Genomic DNA, 23394 nt, shown 5'->3' with positions numbered 1-23394 from the left:
GTCGTCTATACTCTGTAGCGGCAGGGACGCACATTGTATGGTAGAACTCACTTGTATCATTATAAAAAAGGTCCTTTTCAGGGCCACCAAACTCATTTCAAAGAATAAGTTTGCATTTTCTGTTTCATGGACTGTTTCTCCCTGGGGAGCAATTTGGGTTAAACCCTAAATTATGATTTATTTCAGTACGCAAATTGCAAATATGGTCAGAAACAAACTGGAGTGAAGTGGAAAACATTTTTACTAGGCGCATTCAAAAAAGGTTTCAATTCTCAAACATTTTACCAAGGTGCCGTATTACATTACTCTCTTTACCCTATGTGTTCGATAATCTCCGTATTGGAAACACAATTTCAATTTTGTTCTTTATCAAAAATATATGGTCGACCAACGAAGGGGTGGAGCTTCGAGGAACACATATTGAGGACAACACAAAAAAGGACGAGCTTACATTGTGCTGTAGTCAGGTATAAAAACTCAGCATGCTGTTGCTCACGCTCAGTTCGTTTCCAGCATCGGCATGCAGCAGTTCGTTTGCAGCATCTCTCGCAAAATTCAAACTGCCGTCCGTTTGCTGCTGTCAGAAGAGTTGGTCAAGCACGCCGTCTCAGATGGCACCAAAACTGTTACCAAATACACCAGCTCCAAGTAAATTCCGAACACTGCCCAAACAAATGCCCTTTTTCAGGGCCATCAATTTATCGACAAAGAATGAAATTGAAGTTTTGTTATTACAAGCATCAGAAAGTGGCTTGTCAAGAGCGTTGAATGGTAAGTGAGCCACTTGTGAACAATATCGTTGCTTTCAAGTAGAATGGCACAAAATAAAAAAGTTATTTGTGTGATTTGTAGACAGGTTAGTGTAACGATTCAATTTACAAAAATCGAACGTTTTCTAACGTTTCGATATAGGTGCACCGTTTCAAAATTTTCGGCCAGAATGTTGCCTGTTTTTTCTAAAAGTGAAAATCTGCTGTTGTACTGAATGAAAACCTTCGATTTTTGCGCTGATTGGAAATAGTTGTGACTAGTTGTGTAGAATGTACAATTACTGAAAATAACAGATTTTGTGAGAGCAGTGGTTGGTCCGTACAATTCGATTCCAAGCGAGCCAGACTAGTTTTCGTTGGAAAGTCCATCTCTGACAATAGAAATAAACTATTTTATTTTGAATTCAACTAAAACTTCCTTGAAAACAGCACAGCTAAAAAACTTTTGGGATAAACGCGCAAACCTAATTTTTCCACTATAATAAAAACTAGTGCCCCCGCCGCACAGCATCATCAAGATAGATAGTAATTCAAGCCGAGTGGAAAGGGGGAGGGAGGTTGTAAGGCAATGGAAAATTTCATTTATAATAATGATACACTGAAGTTTTTTTTGCGCGGTATTTTTTTACGCGGTTTTTTTTACGCGGATTTTGAAATTTACGCGGTTTTCATTTACGCGGTTTTTGAAATTTACGCGGTTTTCATTTACGCGGTTTTTGAAATTTACGCGGATTTTGAAATTTACGCGGTTTTTATTTACGCGGTTTTCATTTACGCGGCTCGTATCCCCCGCGTAAAAAAAAAACCTGAGTGTACTTTATAATTGGCTGGTCCTGAAAAGAACTTGTTGGTTTGTGGTTCATTTTGAGTCACAATTTAGGCCCGCTCGATTTCTGATAGCTGTAAATTTTTCGCAGGGCGACAGTTTCTGTTCGGTAGCGATGAGGCTTCTTAACGCCAACCGTGACTGGGGCACTTTTACACGGCCTTCGTTGCCAACTGCTTGCGGGGAGCCTTTCCGCCGGTGGACTTACGAGCGGTTTGTTTGGTACAGGCCATGTAGCGAAAAATGCTGATCTGCTACTTCTCTGATGCTGGTAGTAGGACGACGGTCAAACGCTCGTTTTCGTGCCTTCATTCATAAAAGTTCAACAATATTTTCAAAGAATGTTGCAAATTGTCAACTTGATAATTCCAAACATACTCCAAATAAACTATGAATGTGCTAAAGTCGACAAAATCGCATAGAAATTGCTTATTCCAGAGGAGAATTTATCGGTCTAAAGTGTATTCTACTTCACTCCGGTTATGTCTCTGACATTACCCACCCATCTTTTTATTCATTCGTCACGCAAGCGATGAAATGTGTAAGACGTTTATGAGTGTCGAGATGAGGTCTGTGTTAGGGAAAGTGTTGTGCAAGTTTATGAAAATTGTATAGGTTTTCCCTATTTTTTGCGTATTTACGGATTTTTCAAAAGTATGCTAATAAAATACATAGATAAATTTGGTAAAAAAATTATACTGGCAGTTTTCTGAATTGATTGGTGTTCGAATCATGAAAATCCATCAATAATTAACAAAACGTAGGCGAAAATGTTATCTGTTTTCTTCCATTTTCCTAATTGATTTACAATATACTGCCCATAAAAGCATAAGAGTCCCATGTGGATTTTTGTCGAAAATGAGTTATCCGTTGGATTGTATTCTGTATCACCACTGAATCACACTGCACAAATAAGATTACCAGGATTGTTTAGAAAATATAAAAAAATACCAAAATATGGTTGTCCCATCCATTTGGCTCAATGGATGGGACAGTTTTGAACAGCGTTTTCTCGGTCTTATGCTTTTATGGGCAGTATAGCGAAAGAGGTTTTGAAAGTAAACATTGTATTTCGCTCGCGAGAGTAAGAGCCCCCCGTGGATGAATCAGTAGTTCATTATGATTCATACTCGGAAGTCTTTATTTTCCGCTCGAACGACGTCGCCATCGCGGCTAGCAACAAAATAATTGTGTTTAATTAAACAAAGTGTTTCTCGCTTCCGTAAGGATATGGCTTGGAAAGCGCGAGTGCATCAAAATATCAGCTTTGCTTAAGGCTATACCTGGTCATGTAACCCAGGAAATTAGCTTCCATGGTGCATTACTTGGTGAAATTGGCCAGGGTTGATTCTGGCCAAAAACTATGGGCGCTGCACTTAGAAAATACCATTTTCCTTAATTTCATGCAATCACCCCAAAATTTGTAAACTAGTGTTATTGTTCTGAACAACAAAAAGAAAACAACGAACGTTAAATTGCAGCATCTGTAACAGCAGCAGCAATCAACATACCGAAGAGAGTACTCTGTCCCACCATTTTTGCCGAATGAGGTTTTTCTTATCGAATGAAAATGTAATCATAATCACGATACGTTTCGACTGTTAATTACATTTATTATTGAATATAATCATTTTCGGTTAGAAAAGTATAGAAGAGTTAAGTGTAAATAAACATATATTGAATCAATAGAAACGCGAGATGCATATTAAACTAGTTTTTCACATGTACGCGATCATAAATAGCACGAACCAACCAAAAACTGCAAATAGTAAACGAGAGAACCATTTAATCAAACACATTACTACACTAAAATGAGAAATTAAATGCAATGTTTCTCTCTGACCTGGTTACAATTCCATTATTCTTGGCTCTAACATTAAATATCATATCGCATATTACCTAGCACGTTTGATTTCTAATAACTATGTTATGAAACATACGATAGGTCGAGCTTATCTTAAATAAACTTGGAGTTGCATCGCAGACTGCAGCAAAACTTTAATGCCTGGCATGAAGCTCGCAATTTGCGAAAAGTCCAGCCCAGACACCATTTGTGTATGAAGCCCGATTCCATTTGCATAATCACCGGCTTGGATCAACTGTACCAGTTGAGTCAACGAAGTAAGTGTGCTGGGAGATAGCTGAAATAATTAATTTGGTAATTTCAATGTATTGACATTGCTAGTTATTTCTTACCCTTCGTTCACGTAATAAATCGTATAAAACTTCTAACCTTTTCGAGACATCCTCCAATTTTCGCTTTGTTTGCTACAAAAAACCATATAAAGATTACCGATTAATAGTATTTCTCATTTAAAAATTATCTCAAACAATCTACCGGATTTCCAGCCGCAGCGATGCATTGCTTTTTTAGCTCCTCGAATACTGTCTGCAGATAGACGTATTCCTCTGGAATAGGAGGTTTCTGTTTGGGTGGCTCGGGAATAGTCGGAACATCTGAAGCAGGTTTTTGCATGAAATTGACGTTCGTATTCGTAGACTGTGGCGCTTGTTGCTGAAAGGGTTGCTGCTGATATGGCAGGTTCTGCTGGAAGTTTTGATAGTTGACAGCTCCGGAATTTGGATGCAAAGGTTGACCAGGTGTAGCTGGATTAAAAAGAACAGGTTGCTGCGGTGTCATTCCAACGGTGGTCCCATTTGGTGAATACTGACCGGACATGTAGTTGCTATTTGTATCAGGGTAGCCATTCTGTGGTTGGGTTACAAACCCCCCTGGTATAGGGGATGTGATAGGAGCAACTTGGGTATTTTCGGCTTTGGACTGGAATAAAAAACGAAAAGGTTCTGATTGAAAAGGTAGTTTACTAATACGCGATAATGCAATTACAAAAAATAAGGCTACCAAAGATGTTCACTAGGGTGGGGTAACATAGACGCTTTCTTTCAGAAAATATTTTTGATTCCTTTTGAGATCCCAAATAACTGCACAAAATTTGGGGTTGATTGATTGCCCAAAGATCTGGCATCCCATTGCATTTGCAATTTTTGTGGAATTACTATGGCAAAGCTCACTTTTGTTACATTTTTATTTCTTGAAATGTGTAACTGCAGTTTCTTGAAGTATGCAACTTACACACTAACAATAGCCACTAACTTGAAATATTTTGAAATTATTATTTTTTTACTATCCTGATTTTAGAGGCTATTTATATAATTGATAATACAAAGAAATAAATGCCCTTAAAACCCGATCCTGACCAACTAAAGACAAACGGAAAACGTCATTTTTCATCATTTTCCTTCTACTTTCCAAAATATTATTGTCTTTGTTTTTGTCTCAACTCTACGCATTGTCAAAAAAATACATTTTTAGCGCATAGTAAAATGTATGCAATTTTTTGGTGAGCAAATTTATGTTTATGTTCAAACTGCGCTTTCCATTCGAATCACTGCTCCTAAATCCATACTTCGGGGATTTTTTTTTAAAAAAAAGAGCGCATGATTATTTGATATCAATGGGACCTTGGCCAAGAGATAAATTACAAGATGCATTTCCCACAATTTTCCAAAATTCCCCATGATGCTTAAAACAATATGTTCTTAATGTAGTGGTCACACTATATGCTTCCAAAATTATTATTGTGCAATATTTAATTAAATTGGACAGCATCAATTTTTTTTTCAATCCAACTAATTTTGGTTGGGGGAGGGGGGGGTGTTAACGACCAACCCTTTCCCCCTGGCTACGCCACTGAATGTTACGATAAATGCACGAAAAGACCATTCCTGCCAACAAATTTATCGAAAATAATAAAACTTTTCTTTTTCAAAAGGTTTAAGTTCTCGATTTTGCAAATCAAAATAAATTTTTCAGTTCTACTCTTATAACACTGTTCAACAAAAGATCGGGGAAAATTGAATCGGAGCTTCACAGTTTAAAACCAAAGTTTGTATGGAGAACTGCGGGTGCTCAACAGGGAAGATCTCAATGAAAATGATTATCTTAAATTCTCGCATAAAGCAATAAATGCTTATCACATCGAAAAATGAATCTATGCAATTTTTTAGCTCAATCGGACATCATTAAGGGGGTGCGGCGTTTTAATATTGATTTCATATTCGAAAAAATTCAAACATGAAATGTTCAAAATCGATTTTTATCGAAATATGTCTAAAAATAGCATTAGTTCAAGGGCTTAGAAATTAAAAAAAAAACGAAATTCAAAAATTATATTGTAGGGTGGGTGCTCCTATAGTTGAGGTGTACCAATAGTTGCAGTAGTGGGTTATACGCCTAACTAAGGTACCAACCATCAACAAATATTTTTTTATCGATTCATCGCACTAAAATTATGCGACAATAAAACTGTTATCCTTGAAATTTGCTCAAATAACTATCGAAAAAAATGATTTTCTTAGAATTTTGAGCTCCCTTGCACCTATAGTTGATGTAGTGTACCTATAGTTGCAAGTCCCATAAGAAAGCAATGGGATTTGCAACAATAGGAATCGAAATTAGCGATTGCACCACTATTGGTACATGTGTTCCTATAGTGGTACAAGCGGTTTTGAATACATAAATTGGTTATTAAGCCATTTTTATATTTTTCCTATGAAGTAGGGACTGAAAGCTTTCGTTTAATGTATTAACATTGCCCGGTAAATTCTGCTCTGGAATAAGCAATTTCTATGCGATTTTGTCGACTTTAGCACATTCATAGTTTATTTGGAGTATTTTTGGAATTATCAAGTTGACAATTTGCAACATTCTTTGAAAATATTGTTGAACTTTTATGAATGAAGGCACGCAAACGAGCGTTTGACCGTCGTCCTACTACCAGCATCAGAGAAGTAGCAGATCAGCATTTTTCGTTACATGGCCTGTACCAAACAAACCGCTCGTAAGTCCACCGGAGGAAAGGCTCCCCGCAAGCAGTTGGCAACTGCCCCCTAGCAACCCTATACCATCATATGGAGTTTGACAGCGACCGACATATATGGGGCGTTATAGCTATAAAGCCCCAAACAAAGAATTATGTTCGGCACTATGCTCGATATTCAAGCATTCCACACGACGTTTTGCATCTTGTGGGATGATTTAATATCATATGATTCAGAAAATCGACATTTTGTAACTAAATACAGCTTCTAATCATTCGGTTCAAAATCAATGTTTTGCCTTTCATGGCAGTGATGCTGGCTGTACAGAGTCGTCGTCCTTTACAGGGGGCTGGTAGGCAACGAAGGCCGTGTAAAAGTGCCCCAGTCACGGTTGGCGTTAAGAAGCCTGCGAAGCCTGCGGCCCTGCGAAAAATTCACAGCTATCAGAAATCGAGCGGGTCTAAATTGTGACCCAAAATAAACCACAAACCAACAAGTTGTTTTCAGGACCAGCCAATTATAAATGAAATTTTCCATTGCCTTACAACCTCCCTCCCCCTTTCCACTCGGCTTGAATAACTATCAATCTTGATGATGCTGTGCGGCGGGGGCACTAGTTTTTATTATAGTGGAAAATATAGGTTTGCGCGTTTTTCCCAAAAGTTTTTTAGCTGTGCTGTTTTCAAGGAAGTTGTAGTTGAATTCAAAATAAAATAGTTTACTTCTATTGTCAGAGGTGGACCTTCCAACGAAAACTAGTCTGGTTCGCTTGGAATCGAATTGTACGGACCAACCACTGCTTTCACAAAATCCGTTATTTTCAGTAATTGTACATTCTACAGAATTAGTCACTACTATTTCCTATCAGCGCAAAAATCGAAGGTTTTCATTCAATACAACAGCAGATTTTCACGTTAGAAAAAACAGGCAGCATTCTGGCCGAAAATTTAGAAACGGAGCATCTATATCGAAACGTTAGAAAACGTTCGATTTTTGTAAATTGAATCATTACACTAAACTGTCTATAAATCACAAATAACTTTTGATTTTGTGCCATTCTACGTGAAAGCGACGGTATTGTTCACAAGTGGCTCACTTACCATACAACGCTCTTGACAAGCCACTTTCTGATGCTTGTAATAACAAAACTTCAATTTCATTCTTTGTCGATAAATTGATGGCCCTGAAAAGGGCCTTTTGTTTGGGCAGTGTTCGAAATTTACTTGGAGCTGGTGTATATGGTAACAGTTTTGGTGCCATCGAAGACGGCGTGCTTGGCCAACTCTTCTGACAGCAGCAAACGGACGGTGGTTAGAATTTTGCGGGAGATGCTGCAAACGAACTGCTGCATGCTGATGCTGGAAACGAACTGAGCGTGAGCAACAGCATGCTGAGTTTTTATACCTGACTACAGCACAATGTAAGCTCGTCCTATTTGTGTTGTCCTCAATATGTGTTCTTCGTAGCTCCACCTCTTCGTTGGTCGACCACATATTTTTGATAAAGAACAAAATTGAAATTGTGTTTCCAATACGGAGATTATCGAACACTAATACAGCACCTTGGTAAAATGTTTGAGAATTGAAACCTTTTTTGAATGCGCCTAGTAAAAATGTTTTCCACTTCACTCCAGTTTGTTTCTGATCATATTTGCAATTTGCGTACTGAAATAAATCATAATTTAGGGTTAACCCCAAATTGCTCTCCAGGCAGAAACAGTCCATGAAACAGAAAATGCAAACTTATTCTTTGAAATGATTTTGGTGGCCCTGAAAAGGGCCTTTTTTATAATGATACAAGTGAGTTCTACCTTTTCAACTTCCAAATCCATACAAAGTGCGTCCCTGCCGCTTCAGAGCATAGACGACATTCATTGCCGTTTTGCGCTTGGCGTATTCAGTGTAGGTCACGGCATCTCGGATGACATTTTCCTGCACACCATCAGCATTCGTAGATTAAATCGGAGATGCATTTTACACCACCACGACGAGCCAGACGCCGAATGGCAGATTTGGTGATTCCCTGGATTTTATCACGAAGAACCTTGCGATGACGCTTGGTACGGGAACGCAAACATGATACCGCTCATTGCACCGTCCGGACGAGCATGTTGCTCGTGTGGTAAGCGAGCACCACTGATACAAAACAAGCTCGCGTAACATGTATATATAACATTCCCGTATGTAATGAAACGTTTACATGCTCCTTTTTGACGGCTCTGCGTGGGATATGCTGGCAAATTGCGCATTTTCCTCGCTGTTTCCGAAGGATTTTCTGAAAATCCTTGTTTTGGTTTATTTATAGTAAATACGTGCACAAATTTCCGATCAGATAGTGCAAAAATATAGCGATTTCGTCCATTAGAACGGAAGATATTCGCATTTCAAACCTGGGAAAATTTCTCAACTGAAATTTTCGAAACGGACCCCATATTGAAACGTTAGAAGTATTCTACTTCAAAATATAAAACATTATTTAAGAACACGCATCGAATAGCGCTCACGAAAAACGGGGTTTTCGGGTGAAAACTAGATTCAAAACTGCTAGTCCGTGGTAGCGGGAATGGAATAAATAGTGCACGTGACCTTGCCTTACGTGAGCAACCCGATTAGGTGGAATAATTAACACAGCATCTGTCCAACTAACGAATTTGATTCGCTTGTTGGATCACCTGACAGATGTCAAAAACTCTCCAACGGAGACGTTAGTAGTATAAATGCATCCGTTCACATCTCTAATTTTGACAGTTTGATTGTCAAAGTGAGTTTGACATGAAAGAAAGCTCCAACTCGAAACCGAGACCCAATCAGTACCAATGTAAAACTCCTTCATATATTGGACTACGTAGGAGATTCAGTGAAGACCAGGCATTGTAATTCTCTCTCACTCAAGCGAGAAGTAGCTTATCCGATGTCCAACTTTTCCTAGATAAGATGAGTCGCAAAATTCTCCGTCTCCACAAATAGCGTGAGAATGATTTTCTGGATAAAATTTTTTTGGCTTTTTCCTTCTCACTGGAGAAGGTGATAAAATTTTAATTTCGTGGAAATCAATTAAAACTTCAAAAAATACATTTAATTAGGCCCAATAGACTCGTTTTTTCGTGTTTTGGAATAACGACAGCAAAGCAGCGAACGCAAAAAGGATACCGTGATAAACTCATTCACTCATTCTCCGGCTGTTTTATTTATCCGGAGAAATAATGTGAGTGCCAATAACTTTTCGTGTGAAAATGTGAGTTTTTATTGTCGCAGTAGCAAACTATCCAGGCGCATTTACTCATATGAGCGATAAATGCAATGCCTGGTGAAGACTATCAGAGAGAAGGATCAGTTGTGCATGATACAAAGCTGACACTTTCCTATTAGCCAGATTTATTCTTTCCTCGCGTGATCTGGAGTTTCATGAATTTACAGCATCTCATGAATGTTTAGCTTAACTTAGGAAGAACGGAAAATGATGTTGCGGCGGCAACGTTGCTCGACAAATTACATTTCGGAACAGCACACATATAGCTCTGTGAATAAGATTAGAAACCACTATGTTTTACACTCTTTTCGCAAGATGTTTACTCGTATAAAATGAGGTTTTCCTTCATTTTCATAAACAATTATCAACAAATTGATCGGTGATTTGGTGTTTAAGTTATTTTTTTACATGTTTAAAGAAAATATATGCACCATGACAGAACAGAATCAAATCAGCAACACTTTGCTTCCAGCGCTATCTGTGAGCGGTTTCAACGTACACTATGACAGAACAGAATCAAATCAGCAACACTTTGCTTCCAGCGCTATCTGTGAGCGGTTTCAACGTAGAATCGCCAATTGGGGGACATCGCAGTTAAACTCATTCCGGAACCGGTTCGGACTTCTGAATGTAGTCAGTATGGATTCCAACTCAAATGCAACAAACGATTCCGACTCAATCGGTTTCAGAATTGATTGTTGCATTTGAGTTGGAATTCATACTGACTCCATTCAGGATTCCGAATAAAATTCCGAATGGTTTTACCCAAAGTTGAGCTCCTTTGACGCAACCTTGGGGTATCGTAGAATAAGGTAAAATTAGGTAAACCGTGATGAAGGTAACCACGGCAAAAATCACTCAACCTTGAGTTAAATATATTTAAATTTAAGTTGAATCTACCTTCCCGACTAAGTGCCAAGAATACAAAAGCACCAGCTACTCTCACTGTGGAGGATAAGTTGAACGACCATTGCTCTCCTCCGCAACTAACAGGAAAAGGAGAGCAAAGGAGCCAGGACTGCGGCATCATATGGAAAGCAATATGTGGTGTCGGTTATTCATCTCCAGAGGTCGCAACAAAGGGGAAAGACTCACCTCCCTAGCCAACAGTTAAAGGTCGCTGCAGGAGTAGCAAGAACACCGGAAGAACTCGTTTGATGTTCACCTAGTCAGTTGGATTAGAACAAATCTTCCATACCTTAGTGCAGCTGGTGATAAGCACCACTAACAGTGAAGTGATTTTGTAAAATTGCAGCAAAATAACTTTTTTATAGTGGAATGCAATATTTAAATTGTAGTTGTAGCATGTAGCGAAATATCACTTCCCTCAATTTGTAGTAAATTTAATTTGTTTTTCATTTTCATTGCTTTGCGAAAGATATCAGCAATATTTGGTGAACTCATCTTTGCCACCTTGAAACGAAGGGTTAGGGTTAGGGTAAAATAAATCTGAACCAGAGTAGTAGTTAGCTTAGACTTTTAAATATTTTGTAAAGAATCAATCAATTCCAAAAAAATGAAATTATGCTTATTCCCACCAAACCCGGAGAAATTGATGTAAAACCCGGAGGCCCGGAGATCGTTCCCGGATCATACCCGGAGGGGTGGCAGCCCTAAAAATCAACTAGATTATAAGATTCGATTTTTGATATTCAAAAATGCAGTATTATTAGTGTAATACCGTTCCAACACTTATTTTGTGGAATGTTGAGTGAAGAGCAAATGAAAACCAAATCATGTGATTCTACCGCGTGAAGTCTTGTTCTGGAGGCCATGTGTGTTTTACATATCTGTGGTTCTTTAAAAATGTGAATTCGATTATTTTGGCTATTCGGTAACCTATTTCTAAAACAATCGACTGCTTAATTACGATATGCATATAAGCAAAACACATGGGAAAGTGTTAGTGAGCCAATTTGCGCCCAATTTGTAGCATTCAACATACCAATTCAACGTCTTTTAACGAATCGGAGTGCGCAGACAATAAAAAACGAGCACGTGTCATTATGGGGGCCTACATCCTTGTTTTGACAACAGCTGTGTACGTCACCTTGACACAAGACTCGTTAGTAATGTTGGGCGTTAATTGAACAAACGTTCGACGTATTACTCTAATGTAGGATGATTTACTCTAACTGGGTCAATGACGTAAACAACTATTGCTAAAATAAGGACTGTTAACGTATTACGAATAGGGTTATGTTGGCTGCCATTATGGCACGTAAAAAGCAGAATACAGTACAAGCGAACGAAGAATGCAAACAAAACTATTTGGACATTTGACAATTCAAGAATAATGCATAGTAACGAAACAGAGAACTATCGGGATCTAAAAAAATCGTGCAATCAAGATATTTTATCGGCTCTAACCTGCGGTGAAGACCGATTTGAGGGGTTATACGAGTCAATGATCTTACGCCATCTACGGGTCCCAGCATGTACTGCCGACATTTTACATTGCTCACGGAGCTACACGGCATATAGGACAATAAAAAATAATGTTTAATGTGAAAAAGAACTAAAACGTAGGTAGGGTGTATGACAAAATAGCAAAAAAAAATACGACAGCTTTCTTGAATTGGAACGTAAGAGTAAGGTAACGTGTAATTTCAAAATAAAGTGTTCTGCTGATTACTTACCTGTGTTCGGGGTGCAGTCATTAGCGCTGGAGGATCGTTCCAACCCGGAGGAGGCGTGGGATTCCTTTGCATTTTGCTAAAAGGTTGAGATGACATTGGCGGTGGACCCGGATAGGAAATGTTTGGAGGTTGAGATGTCACATCTAATGGTGGGACTACGGGAACGTATGGGGATGCATTTGATTGCACCAGCGGGGCAGGGCTGAACGGTTTGTAATTGTTTGTTGATTGAACGGGATTGTAGATCGATGGTTGATTAACTGGTTGTGTATTGAACTGATTGAATTGCGACGTTGAGGCAGATTGGGGCGCGTTTGGGTGATAGGGTGGTGCTTGACCATAGCTAGACCCAGTACTGACCGATGGATCCAGTACATACTTAGAACGACCTAGCGAAGCGCCACCGGTTTGAGAACTAACCGAAGATGGTCGAGGGGGTTGAGCAAGGTCGCCTGACGGAGGAGGTCTCATAGGAGGTTTTGATGCTGCAGGAGGTACAATTGGATACGATACTACTGGACTGAACGGAGTCACAGTTGGTGGCTGTTGGAATGGAGATGTATTCCAAGACGGTTGACTCATGGGCTGAGGAATGATAGGTCCAGGAACAAGAGCTGCCGTTGGAGGTACAGGTGCATTCGCTGATTGCCAACTTTTCATTTTGGCGGCCTGTCCAATAGTGGGGAATACAGGATTGAAGGGTGGTATTTGCTGCTGATTACTAATTGAACCACGTTGGTTTGTTTGATAATACATTGCATTGGTTTTCTCGAGATTGTTTACATGTCCAACAGCGTGGCATAAGCGTTGCTTTAGTTGTACCATCTGATGATCAGTAGAATCTCCCAGAAAAAATAATGCTGCATCCAATGAACCTTGAGCTGCTAATAAACTAGCATATTGAGATAGCAGATCAGCTAATTTCCCTTTAACGCTGGTGACTCGGCCTTGTTTTTCCAAGGCCTTTTGTAGTAATATTGTCACTTCTACTAGTTCTTGTAAATCCTCATTACCGTTGTTATTTTTGTCAAGTTCGCCATTGCTAGGCTCATTTTCAGAGCGGTTCGACTTTTGTAAATTCCATGATTCTACCAGCCTGTCGATGTTTCCACCACAAATGTAACAAAGGATAGCGTTTCTTGCAAGATCTACATCACCAGCTGCTTCCATTTGCAAACGCTCTCCTAGCCTGTCGCACAGGAGTGGCAGCTGTCTTTTACAATGAGTCAATGCTGCGACTAGTGCTTCCTTCCAGGAATCAATTGTGCACTGAGTCACGACACCGCTCCAATCCTCAGTCACGAGCGCAGAGATAATGTTGGATAAGTAGCTTTCATTTTTTTTCAAATACCGATACTGAATACGAGACAACAGCTCCGAACCACCTATAAATAATATGTTTAAACAATATATAGTTAAAGTAGACAGCATGGTTACCATTCATTGCTAGAATCAACGCTTCTGATGTTTTGCCGGCTTCCATACAAAGTTCAACAGCAGCTTCTAGATTTCCGGTCAACAGTGCTTCACAGATCAAACCCTCATTATCCGTACCGGTGCGAATTCGATAGGGTACATCCACGTTCTTTTCAATTTTCTGATCATCACTCTGTTCTAGATCCTTGTTAACAGCGGCGATTGCATCGAATACGGCATTGTTATCTATTGTCTGTATCGGTACATAAAGAAGATTTAAATAATGGTTATTTTATATAAAACTCCGCTATCAATAAAATATGAAAATATTCGCGAGACTGACTATGCTTACTCTTCCTGAACCTCAAGGTGTAATGAATGTAGACAAAGATTTGACCCCTGTGAATGGAATACCATACTAGGTCATTGGTCATTACCTAGTAAGGCTCTCGCACTGCATTTTTTGGCATATGCAATCAGTTATACAATAATGGTACTATTCCAATTTGTAGCATTCAGCATACCAATTCGGTTGTATACCATTCCCCCGAAACCCATTTCCCAGAAAGCCATTCCCCAGAAAGACATTTTCCAGAATGTACAATTCCATAGAAAGCCATTATCCAGAATGCCCCATTCCCCAGAAAGTCATTTCCCAGAATGTCCCATTCCCTAGAAAAGTTAATGTATTTTATTCATTTTTGTGGTAAAACCAAAGGTTTAAGCATTACATAATTCAAGGAACTGCTGCGGTATAAAGCTGCTGAGGATGTGCCGTCGAAATCGCCAGCTTCTCGCAAGCATTCTCTCGTATTTACTCGAACGAAATTGGTTCCTTCTTTCAAACATGAGCTGTTCTTTGAATTTGTATGCCAAATAACTCTTGCACGCAAACTTGTGATGATTATTCAAGCATAGGTGTTGATTGCTTCTTTCGAGTTCTCCTTGAATATTGAAATCGAAATGACTGCAAATTTTGACAAATAGTTTGGTGGGTTTTTAGAGCAGTTATCTTTCTTTTGCATTGGAAATGTTTCGTATGCAAATGTACGATCCATCCGATTGCTCGGTTTACTCAAACATGTTGCACTAAATACATTAGAAAAGTATTTTCATACTTTACGCCAAATGGTACTTATACCACAACTAACAGACATAATACTTGAACACAATTCTTCGCCAATGTTAGCGGTCATTTTGAATTGAATATATTTTTAGTTGGGACTATTACCGCATTTGTTATTATGGTACCATTGATATATGCACAAGGATACGGGGGATAGACAACTAGTACAAAAATGTGTTTGGATCTGAGGGATAACTAATTTGTAAATGAGTGGTTGGAACTGTGTATAAAAGGTGTAGCTAGTGATATTTTTTAAGAAAATTGTCATTGTGTTATGTTATTATTCAACTTTCACCAACGTAATTTTTCAAGAATGTTAGTTATAGACAAAAAGTCTCGATTGGGGAGAAGCCGCCACAATGACAAAAAGGGAGGCCAATGGTTTCAAGTGGAACACCAATAGCTCCCACTGGGAATGTCGTGGAGTTCTGTATGAATTATCTGGCATCATTTTCTTGTAACCGGGACAGTCAACCAAGAACATCTCATTGATATGGCCGCCATATGAATATATGATTAATGAAACGCATCAAATAAGAAACTTCGATCGTAGTACTATCTCGAAAGACTCTAAACAAACATTGCGTAATTGCAAACAAATATTCCAAAAAATGAAACTCAAAGGAAGGGAAGGGAAACTTTTTTAGAAAATGTATTCATATGAACAATAATCAGTACCAACAGTGCAACATCACACTTTGAAAATTGTCCTAGCTTCTGAACAAGATTACCCTGCTTGACATAAAGCCATTTGGCATATCGTTTGACATAAGACGTTATATGGTAGTTGGCCAATTGACATAAGCGTCGTGTAGTATAAGTACTATTTACAATTTACTGTCGAGCGTATTTTATGCTACATGTTTGAGTAAACCGAGCAAACGAAACATATCCAATGCAAAAGAAGGATAAATGCTCTAAAACACGCCAAACCGTTTGTCAAAATGTGCATTCATTTCGATTTTAATATATATTCAAGAAAAGCTCGAAAGAAGTATGGTTGAATAAACCTCGCAGACGAAAGATTCAAAGAACTGCTCATGTTTGAAAGAAGACATCAATTCCTATGTTCGATTAAATCGAGTATGCGAATAGATGACTGGCTTGTTAACAAGGAGCCGCCACTTTCGGCGGCTCATCCTCAGCAGCTTTACACCGCATCAGTCTCTTGACCTAGGTAATGCACAAAGTTTTGGTTTCACCACATAACCTTACTTACATAATACTGTTCCATGCTTTTGGGTCATAGGAAGGGGGCCACCGCTTCCTATGGTTGTTACTAAATAGCTCTCAAAACACACCTGTACTGAATTCTGCAATTTGTCCTATATGCATGTTTATTAGAGTGGCTCGCGGCTGTATGGGAAAACATCAAAATGATTTAAACTAGCGGGCACAGCACTTTTTGAGTTCTTTTTGTGGTCCCAAATGACTGTGCAAAATTTGGTAGCGATTAATTGCTTCCCGGGTTTGCGCATTGCGTTCAAAGTTAGTATGGAATTTTACATGGGGAAATCAATTATTTTGCATTTACGTTAATAAAGATCGCTATTTCACTCAATATGGAAAACTGGCTTTATAAAACTATAGTTCAAACCTTGGTTAACAACTTTGTCGAAGACCGTATCTAGCTACGAGTTTTCAAAAAATAGTTATAACGATTATAAAACTTATTGTAAAATCCAAATGCTGAAATTGATTACTTTTTCCAACACTGCCGTTACACCACCGACATCGACATTTAAAAATTTAAATAAATGATAATATATTCTTCGCAGAGACTTGGTATTTTGAACGAAATATTCAGAATGAATTGCTGAATAACATAGACGTAGTCAGAAAATGAAAAGAAGGGGAAGGCTTGTGTACTCCCCAGTCCCTTTTTAGATTGTTTTGTATAAGACAAAGAATCATTACGTCCTTGTAAATGTCAACGACTGAACTTTCTTAATATTTTGATAGACCCAAATATGAATCATACTACCATCTTTGTTGTGGGAAATAACATTTACGATATTTAGGATGCTTGAGGCAAAAACTAACTCAGGCCTGGAAATCGCGTTGGGTTCTAACCTGAAGTATATTGCTGGTTCACCAACATCACCTCTGTTTTGCGTGAACCAAACTCAATTTCACCAAAAAACGCTTATTTGAAGTAACTATCCTGGTTTCGTTCTTAGATCCTCAAACGAAAATGTCAAAGGAAACAATTCCGAGGCTTTTTTTAATTTTTAACCCCAATAAGTCCTTTTTAATTTTTAATCCCAATAACCGAGAATTTAAAAAGGATAGCAGTAGACTTCAACAAAAATACGGCTTATCCACTTAGACATAAATTAAAAACCTGTTTTAATCCACCTAGAGGTGCAATTGTCCCTTTCTCATTTCTACAAACTATGATTTAATAGCTGGTTCGTGCAATATAACATTATGGAAATGTCTTTCATTCTTATTACACTTGGTAAGTATATATAAGAGCACCTTTTTGCATTCATCGCGGTATCGGTATGAATCGGAGTTTTCTATGTGATCGCACTCCACAACCCGTCACTCCGGAGCCGGAAGTCGGATGGAGATGGAATTTAATATCAGTTTCCGACGACGCAACACCTTTCATTTGAGACTAAATATTCGAAAAACCAATATAACCGTTATTCTGAATTTGGATGCTTCCGGATCCGTCGATGGTGGCCAGTGTGGCCAAAGAGACTTTGAATGACTGTTGGTGACCTAGATCTACAAATTCAACAGTTGTGTTTACATTTTGGAAAAAAAAATCACCTTTTTACATTCATCACAGAATTCGTTAGAATCGGGATTTGCTGCGTAATCGTACGTATCACCCTGTAATTCAGGAACCAGAACTCGGATCCACACAAAATTCAACAGCAGCTGATAGACCTTTCATTTAAAATCAAGTTTGCTAAATCGGTTCAGAAAATTCCGAGAAACCGATGTGAACAAATCAACAAATTTTGTTTTGTAACCATACTCTTCAACTCGTAATCCGGAACAAGATGTCGGTTGAAAATGAAATTCAATAGCAACCTATGGGAACATTATACCTTTCATTTGGATCTTAGTTTGTAAAAATCGGTTCAGCCATCTCCGAGAAACCGATGTGGACATTTTGTTAACAAATCCGCACATACACACACATACATACATAGGGTAAGGTGGGGCAAATCCGACCGTTGGGTAAACCCAATCCTCTCTGTTATCGAAAATCGGAATCACTACGCGAACTAATATCAATGTTGTCGTGTAGAGCATCGAAAATAATCATAATGGTGGTATGACAGCATTGTATTAGTGTACATTGAGATGCTCAAACGACAATAAGTGTGTTTTTACAACTTTTGATTTGATTTTTGTGCATCATTGACTACAGGATATTTCTGATTGTTAAAGTGATTGCCAAAAAAATGCAAGTGGATTTAAATTCTTTGATTAAAGCCCTACGAAGTTTATAGATAGATTTTCTCAAGATACGAACAAAAAGATTTATATAGAAAGCTGCCCAGAAGTCTGACCTTCAATTTGGTATACAAAACGACTTGATCCGATGTTTAATGAGTATTTTACAACCAAAACCATTTACTAGGTCGGGTTTGCCCCACCTTACCCTACATACATACATACATACATACATACACACATACATACACACAGATATTTTGCGATCTCGGCGAACTGAGTCGAATGTTATATGAGACTCGGCCCTCCGGGCCTCGGTTAGAAAGTCGGTTTTTGGAGCAATTGCATAATCTTTCTATATGAGAAAGGCAAAAGAATAATATTTAATTAGCTTAATCAGCATGAGTACAATGTTATCTTCATGTGATTATATTTTGAAATGTTGGTGGAATGGGTTTGAAAGTGGAGGGAATGGGGGGTTAGTAGAGTGGGAGTGGAGGATGCGTCAGAAATCCTTCTTCTTATTTCGGTATACGGGGTGGATGAAGGAAATGCGGGCGTGAGGGTGGTCCAAGGAGAGTGGAGTGATGAAGGAGGGAGGTGTAAGGGCAAGGCAAGGGGGAGGGGCGGCGACGCAATACTCAACTGCATATTTTGCCTTCCATTTGAGACTTGGTTTGAGAAAATCGGTTCAGTCATCACCGAAGAACCGATGTGAGTTTAATTGTGGAATATGCCCAGAATTCCGGGCTTTCGGAATCGTCGATAGTGGACAATATATTCAAAGAATGTTTGATTGGCAATCAGTGATCTAGATCTGCGATTAGAAGTAATTTGGTGACCATTTTAGCCTCTGAGGTATTACGATTGTACCGATTTATATGGGAAATTCCAGTGTATCCTTACTAACACCCCTGTAACTCCGGAAGCAAGAGTCAGAACCGAATGAAATTCAGCAGCAGTCAATGGTATTACTGTATCTTTCACTTGAAATCAAGTTTGTAAAAATCGGTAGAGAATTCGTTGGGGAATGGGTGTGATATTAGCTTAGGAACTTGGCGGGTTCCCCGGGGGCGTCATGAACCGTCATAGGTGGCCAATGTGGTCAAAGCTGCTTTGATTGATCATTAGTGATCCAGACCCGCAAACTAGAGTAATGTTACATGAATTTTAATATTTTACATCATTTGAACATCATGGTGGTACCAGTTTATATGGGAATTTGCTGTGTGACCGCACTCTTCAACCCGTAACTCCGGAACCAGAAGTCGGATCAACTTAAAATTCAATAACAGCTTATGGGAGCGTTATACCTTTCAGATGAAACTAAGTTTGCGAAAATCGGTTCAGCCATCTCTGAGAAAATTGTGAGTTTAAATGACACACTCATACACACACACATACATATACACACAGACATTTACCGATCCCGACGAACTGAATCGAATGGTGTATGACACTCGGCCCTCCAGACCTCGGTTAAAAAGTCGATTTTTACAGTGATTGCATAGCCTTTCTTTATATGAGAAAGGCAAAAAGTTTGGTATGGATCTTGTTTTAGTAGTAGAAAGTACCAACTTAAATCGATATTAGGATCCACTAAAGATCCGATTGAAACTCTGGGGAAATCTGGGGTATACAAAATTTCTTGTTCTCATTGTGATAAAATTTATATTGGACAAACTAAGAGAACACTAGATATTCGGTTTAAAGAGCACATCGCTGAAATCACAAAAGCTTCCAAGGAAGCTGTTAAAGATATAACATTTCACTTCAAATCTAAGGTAGCGTAACATTCCTTTTCAGAAAAACATGATCTGACTACCGAGGATATAAAAATTCAACGTCAAATTTCTAATCCATTAAAAATTGGATATAGCTGAGCCTAGAAATTTTTAAACAACCCCCTTCGTCTTTACTCAATCGAGATCAAGGTAACGGATATACATGGCTTTTCCATGTATATCCGTTACCTTACCCGTACGCAAATGATCAAATCTTCACAGTAGTTTCTTGTAAGGAAAACTCCTGTAAGGAAAACTACATGTGAGTATAATATCGCTGTGAGCAAGAATTTCTCCTCCTCGTGTAACCATTTGTGATCAACATGGTTATTTTTCCAAATACCAGTTACCTGCAGTCTGTATGCAAAGATTTTCCAATTTCCGACCACTGCGCGAGTAGCGAAGTTCGTAAAAACTGTCAAATAAGAGTTGAGAACAGCTTGAAGTAACAACCTGATAATGCTACAAATGTATACAACCCAAAACAACATACCTTGGGTCCACCATCCAATCTAGATTGCATACCGTACATAACTAGACAATTGTGAACGGACAATTCATGTTTCTAAGGAATCAACACAACACTTACCCGACTCAAACCAGTCATCTGATCTGCCAAATCGTCTACAGGGTTTGCTTCTTTTGGAGCACCAACATTATACTTTCCTTCGTTTGCATACTTTTTAAATTTGCTCGCCGTATCCTCTTCATGATAACCTGTGAAATTGTTGTAATATTAATTGTAAATTAGTTATCTCGATGTTCAAAATCCAACCAAGTAAATTAAGCATTTCCGCATGAGGATTCTCTGCGAAATTGGCTTTTAAGAAATACCAAATAAAACGCGAATGCTGGTCATTGGTTTGATCAGCCTTTAGTCGACAGTATTCGATGAAATTTCCTTCCGCCATAACCTTCTCTAAACAAATCGAGCGATCCACTAGATTCGGATCTGTCACTACTTGGCTGACTGTCACAGAACGGCTATTCCCATTGAATGTTAATAATTTGCCACCAAACTGGAGTGAAAACAAAATATTGTTAATTGCTCTTCTAAATAGAAAAAAAACACTCACACCAAAACATGCCCCCGCTGGCCGCTTCATCCACTTTGGTGCTCGTTTCAAATCACTGGTTGCCATTTGAGTTTGCTGACCAGCTTGCGGAACCGGCTCATGACCAATGCTTTCCATTCCCGGGAACGAATCCGCTATTTTGTTCGTTGTTTGCACTTGCTGATGAACGCCTCCGAAGATTGAATAAATTGTCACGTTGCCGTCGAAACTTGATCCGGCAATCAATGCTGGATTCCGAGGACACCATGAAACGTCAAAATTCCACTGATTAGTAGTAGCCAACTCGGCTAAAATTTCACCATTCTGCAACGTAAACTCTGCAACAGTTAACTTAAAAAAGAATGAAAATTCAAACATACCGGATCTTCAGAATTTTGATTCCAACAGTATATTTTGTTGTCTTTCCCGCACGAGGCAACAAGATCAAAATCTTGCCAACACCATGTAAGACCGAGAACACCGCGCTGGTGAATGTGGAAAGTTTTAGCCGGTGCCGTGGCATATCTTAAATCCCATAGTTGAATTGACGGCGCTTGGTCATCTTCGCTAGCTAACCATAGTTGTGTAGCAATTTCCGGGTGCCACTGAACCTCTCTCCAACGTACTCTCGATTGACTGTCACTCAGCTTTATTATAGGCTCGTTTTTTCTTAAATCCAAAATTACACATCTTGTCGAAAATACGGACGCTAGAATATGCTTCACTTGCCGATTCCAGACAAGTCCTTGAACATCCTCCAGTGGCTGCACCTTAGCTCCAGGACTCATGGGGACAGCGGTGTTATTAATGTCCCAAATTATAATGTCAGATTCTGAAGCACCCGACGCCAACAGGTTGTTTTGAAAAGGATTGTAATCCATGCACCGAACAGAACCATTATGTTTATCCTGTTGAGCTAACAATGCATTCTCCCCGGCCAGCAGCTTAGACGCACTGTAAACTTGAATAACACCACTTTCACATCCACCAACAATCAAGCCGTTCGAATGAGTAGACCCAAACTCGAACGGACTCCAAAGCACCTTGTGGAACCGATGCGATGTTGCCTGGCTTCCAACAAGCTGTAGATCGTAACTAGCATCGGATAAATTTATCGAATAAAGTTCCAATGCGGCGGAAGTGCTAAAGGACGCATCCAATTGTTGGGCCGCTGATCCGGCGGCGACCATAATTGGGTCTTGCTGAACTGGTGACCATGCCACATTCACCATCTTCTGAAGCTCTTTTAACTTCATTTTAGCAAATTTTATGTATACCTAAAAAATAGAAACTTAAAACAGCTGTTTTGTCCTGATACAAGTAAACTGTGTAAATCGTATACTTTAAACACGGACAAGATATCGTATTGAATAAAACAATTTCATTATATTAATTACACCAAGTTTTGAATATGTACATTATTTCCTTGTTCTGATACTAGGTGTATACCGACAGAATATCGTATTCAATAAAATTACAATTTACAATATAGTGCAGAAGCTGTCCTCTTGAACAAAAACTACATCCTAAACGCAAAAAAACAATATCAGCCGGAAAATTCTCAAAAAAAAATGTAAAACTGATGACTGGACTAATTGAAAACAAAATTTTTAAATACTAGCGCTCCTTCTATTTTAGCTTTTCAAGATCATATGAACTGCTTTTTGTATAATCACATTATGTTATTATACCTGCACAGCAAATCGAGTACAAAAATTGATAATCTTTCACTGAAATAAAACACTTTTGCACAACACAACCAACAGAAACTCCTCGGAAAAGTATTCTTCTGGAAACGTCAGATATTCCAACGTGGCTGATAAAGTAGAAGCTACTACTGTACTACTTTACCGATTCTCAGGCATCAACACAACCCGCATGTCATGAAAATAGCAGACGAACAGGTGAGTTGAAAATTTTTAAGCGGACCCGAGACAGGAATATTGCCAATAAATATATTGACAAGACTACTTCAATCCATCAATTCCATTTAAATTCTACAGAATCAATAATTTCAAAATGACCTTACATCATCAATATATTGATCAATATATGATTTATTGTCAATATTTCCACTCGTGTAGGGTCCGCTTTATTTTCAATATTGATGCCATATAATTTAAATAGCGGACTCTACACGAGCGGAAATATTGACAATAAATCGTATATTGATCAATATATTGATGGTGTGTAATCTTGAAAATATTAATTCTGTAGAATTTCAATGGGATTGATGGATTGAAGCAGTCTTGTCAATATATTTATTGATA

The 23394-nt window shown here is 38.6% G+C and overlaps 1 protein-coding gene across 4 annotated transcripts; it reads right to left on the bottom strand.

Moving 5' to 3' along the window:
• Positions 1 to 3207: 3207 nt before the first annotated feature.
• Positions 3208 to 22930, bottom strand: LOC131688522 (protein transport protein Sec31A). 4 transcript variants are annotated; one of them, XM_058972824.1, is made up of 12 exons: positions 22816 to 22930; positions 21505 to 22401; positions 21146 to 21448; positions 20845 to 21088; positions 20659 to 20786; positions 13764 to 13995; positions 12327 to 13711; positions 12058 to 12156; positions 4270 to 4378; positions 3935 to 4203; positions 3793 to 3864; positions 3208 to 3737 (listed from the first exon to the last, which is right to left on the bottom strand). In XM_058972824.1, the coding sequence occupies exons 2-12, from the start codon at positions 22378 to 22380 to the stop codon at positions 3549 to 3551; spliced, it is 3906 nt and encodes a 1301-aa protein (XP_058828807.1). In that variant the 5' UTR covers positions 22381 to 22401; positions 22816 to 22930; the 3' UTR covers positions 3208 to 3548. The 4 variants fall into 4 exon arrangements, with proteins under 4 accessions (XP_058828807.1, XP_058828806.1, XP_058828809.1 ...); XM_058972823.1 differs by having other exon boundaries at positions 3209 to 3737; positions 3935 to 4378; XM_058972826.1 differs by lacking the exon at positions 12058 to 12156 and having other exon boundaries at positions 3210 to 3737.
• Between the last annotated feature and the right edge of the window lie 464 nt (positions 22931 to 23394).

This window comes from Topomyia yanbarensis, chromosome 3 (assembly GCF_030247195.1).
Source record: "Topomyia yanbarensis strain Yona2022 chromosome 3, ASM3024719v1, whole genome shotgun sequence".
Lineage (NCBI taxonomy): Eukaryota > Metazoa > Arthropoda > Insecta > Diptera > Culicidae > Topomyia > Topomyia yanbarensis.
This window is presented reverse-complemented; position numbering and strand designations above follow the sequence as displayed.

Bases quoted from the DNA above. Each gene is read 5' to 3' on its own strand.
- LOC131688522 (XM_058972823.1), bottom strand. From the start codon at position 22,380: ATGAAGTTAAAAGAGCTTCAGAAGATGGTGAATGTGGCATGGTCACCA. The intron at 21,089-21,145 runs GTGAGTGTTTTT...TTTTCACTCCAG, and splicing joins CAGCGGGGGCATGTTTTGGT to TTTGGTGGCAAATTATTAAC. The intron at 3,738-3,792 runs GTAAGAAATAAC...TAATTATTTCAG, and splicing joins ATTTATTACGTGAACGAAGG to CTATCTCCCAGCACACTTAC.